This window comes from Rhagoletis zephyria, unplaced genomic scaffold (genome assembly GCF_001687245.7).
Source record: "Rhagoletis zephyria isolate East Lansing unplaced genomic scaffold, Rhagoletis_zephyria_1.1 Rzeph_scaffold_29561, whole genome shotgun sequence".
Lineage (NCBI taxonomy): Eukaryota > Metazoa > Arthropoda > Insecta > Diptera > Tephritidae > Rhagoletis > Rhagoletis zephyria.
The window spans coordinates 1-1289 of NW_016186618.1; the positions used below are offsets into that span (position 1 = coordinate 1).

At 33.8% G+C, this 1289-nt stretch overlaps 1 protein-coding gene across 1 annotated transcript in view; it reads right to left on the bottom strand.

The window, feature by feature from the left end:
• Positions 1 to 22: 22 nt before the first annotated feature.
• LOC108382936 (uncharacterized) overlaps positions 23 to 1289 on the bottom strand; it is a gene marked incomplete at its 5' end in the record, with an annotated part of 4203 nt that continues 2936 nt past the window's right edge. The window contains one exon of the mRNA XM_017639305.1: positions 23 to 1057. Within this exon, the coding sequence (XP_017494794.1) occupies positions 769 to 1057 (289 nt within the window). The remainder of the gene's footprint in view (positions 1058 to 1289) is intronic.

Below are 1289 nucleotides of genomic sequence, written 5' to 3' on the forward strand. Positions count from 1 at the left end.
CTGGGAAAGTACTGCACCTATTGCAACGTTTGATGCGTCGGTAGTCAACTCAAATTTTTTTGAATAATCGGGTTGCGTCAATTCCATTTCTGGCGCTAAGTTTCTTTTTAGTTTGTTAAAAGCGGATATGCCTGCTTCATCAATTTCGATTAATACTTTTTTTGACATATTTTTTGAAACCCTGCCGTTTTCTGCCGACAAGTATTTTGTCAAAGGCTTTGCAATCGCTGCGTAATCCTTAACGAATTTGCGATAATAACCTGTGATGCCCAAAAATCCTCTTAATCCCCGTAAACTTTTTCGTAACGGATAATTAAGCATTAATTTTATTTTATTCGGATCTGTTTTGATCGTATTTTGGGCTATGATGTAACCCAAAAATTATATTTTATTATATTTTCATATTAGCTTTTCTCAGTATTTCAATTATTAATTCCAAGTCTTCTATGTGTTGTTCTAAACTTTCTGAAAAAATAATTATATCATCCATATAAACATGACATATTTTCCCAATTTGATCGCGTAATATATCGTCCATTGCTCTTTGAAAAATTCTGGGAGCATTTTTAAGACCGAGAGGCATACGCAAGAACTCATATTTTCCATTATTGACAGAAAAAGCTGTCTTTTCTATGTCGCTTTTCGACATTAAGATCTGGTGAAAGCCGGACTCTAAGTCAATACTTGAGAAGTACTTTGCTTTCCCTAAATTTGACAAAATTATATTCGTATCCGGTATAGGATAACGATCGGGAATGGTTTTCTCGTTTATTTTTTTATAATCGATGACCAGTCTAGATTTTGGTGAGCCATCGTCATTTGTACCCTTTTTTGGTACCACCCAAATTGGTGAATTATAAGGACTTCTACTTGCCTTATAATTTTTTCATTCAACATTCTGTTGATTTCTTTATTTACGAAAGAATTTACAGAGAGAGGATATGGATACTGCTTGCTCCATATAGGCTCCTTGCCCTCTGTCTTTATCTCTGCTCTTACATCAGTTCTGAATGGAAAACTTGTATCCACTTCAGGATGTGTTTCACTGATTTTATACCTTATGTATTCTTCATATTCAATTCAAATTTGACAATTCATCATTTTCATTTTCACATTTATGATTCGTTATTTCTGAGCCTCTTTCACTCAGTATTGAACAATTATCGATATTGCCGTTAAATTCATCGGCTGGTGCTAAAGGATCTTCATGTCCTAAAGCAAAATATTTTTCTAACAATATATTGCCAGTAAAATCTTCAGCTGGCTTTATGGAATCTTTTTGCTCCTCA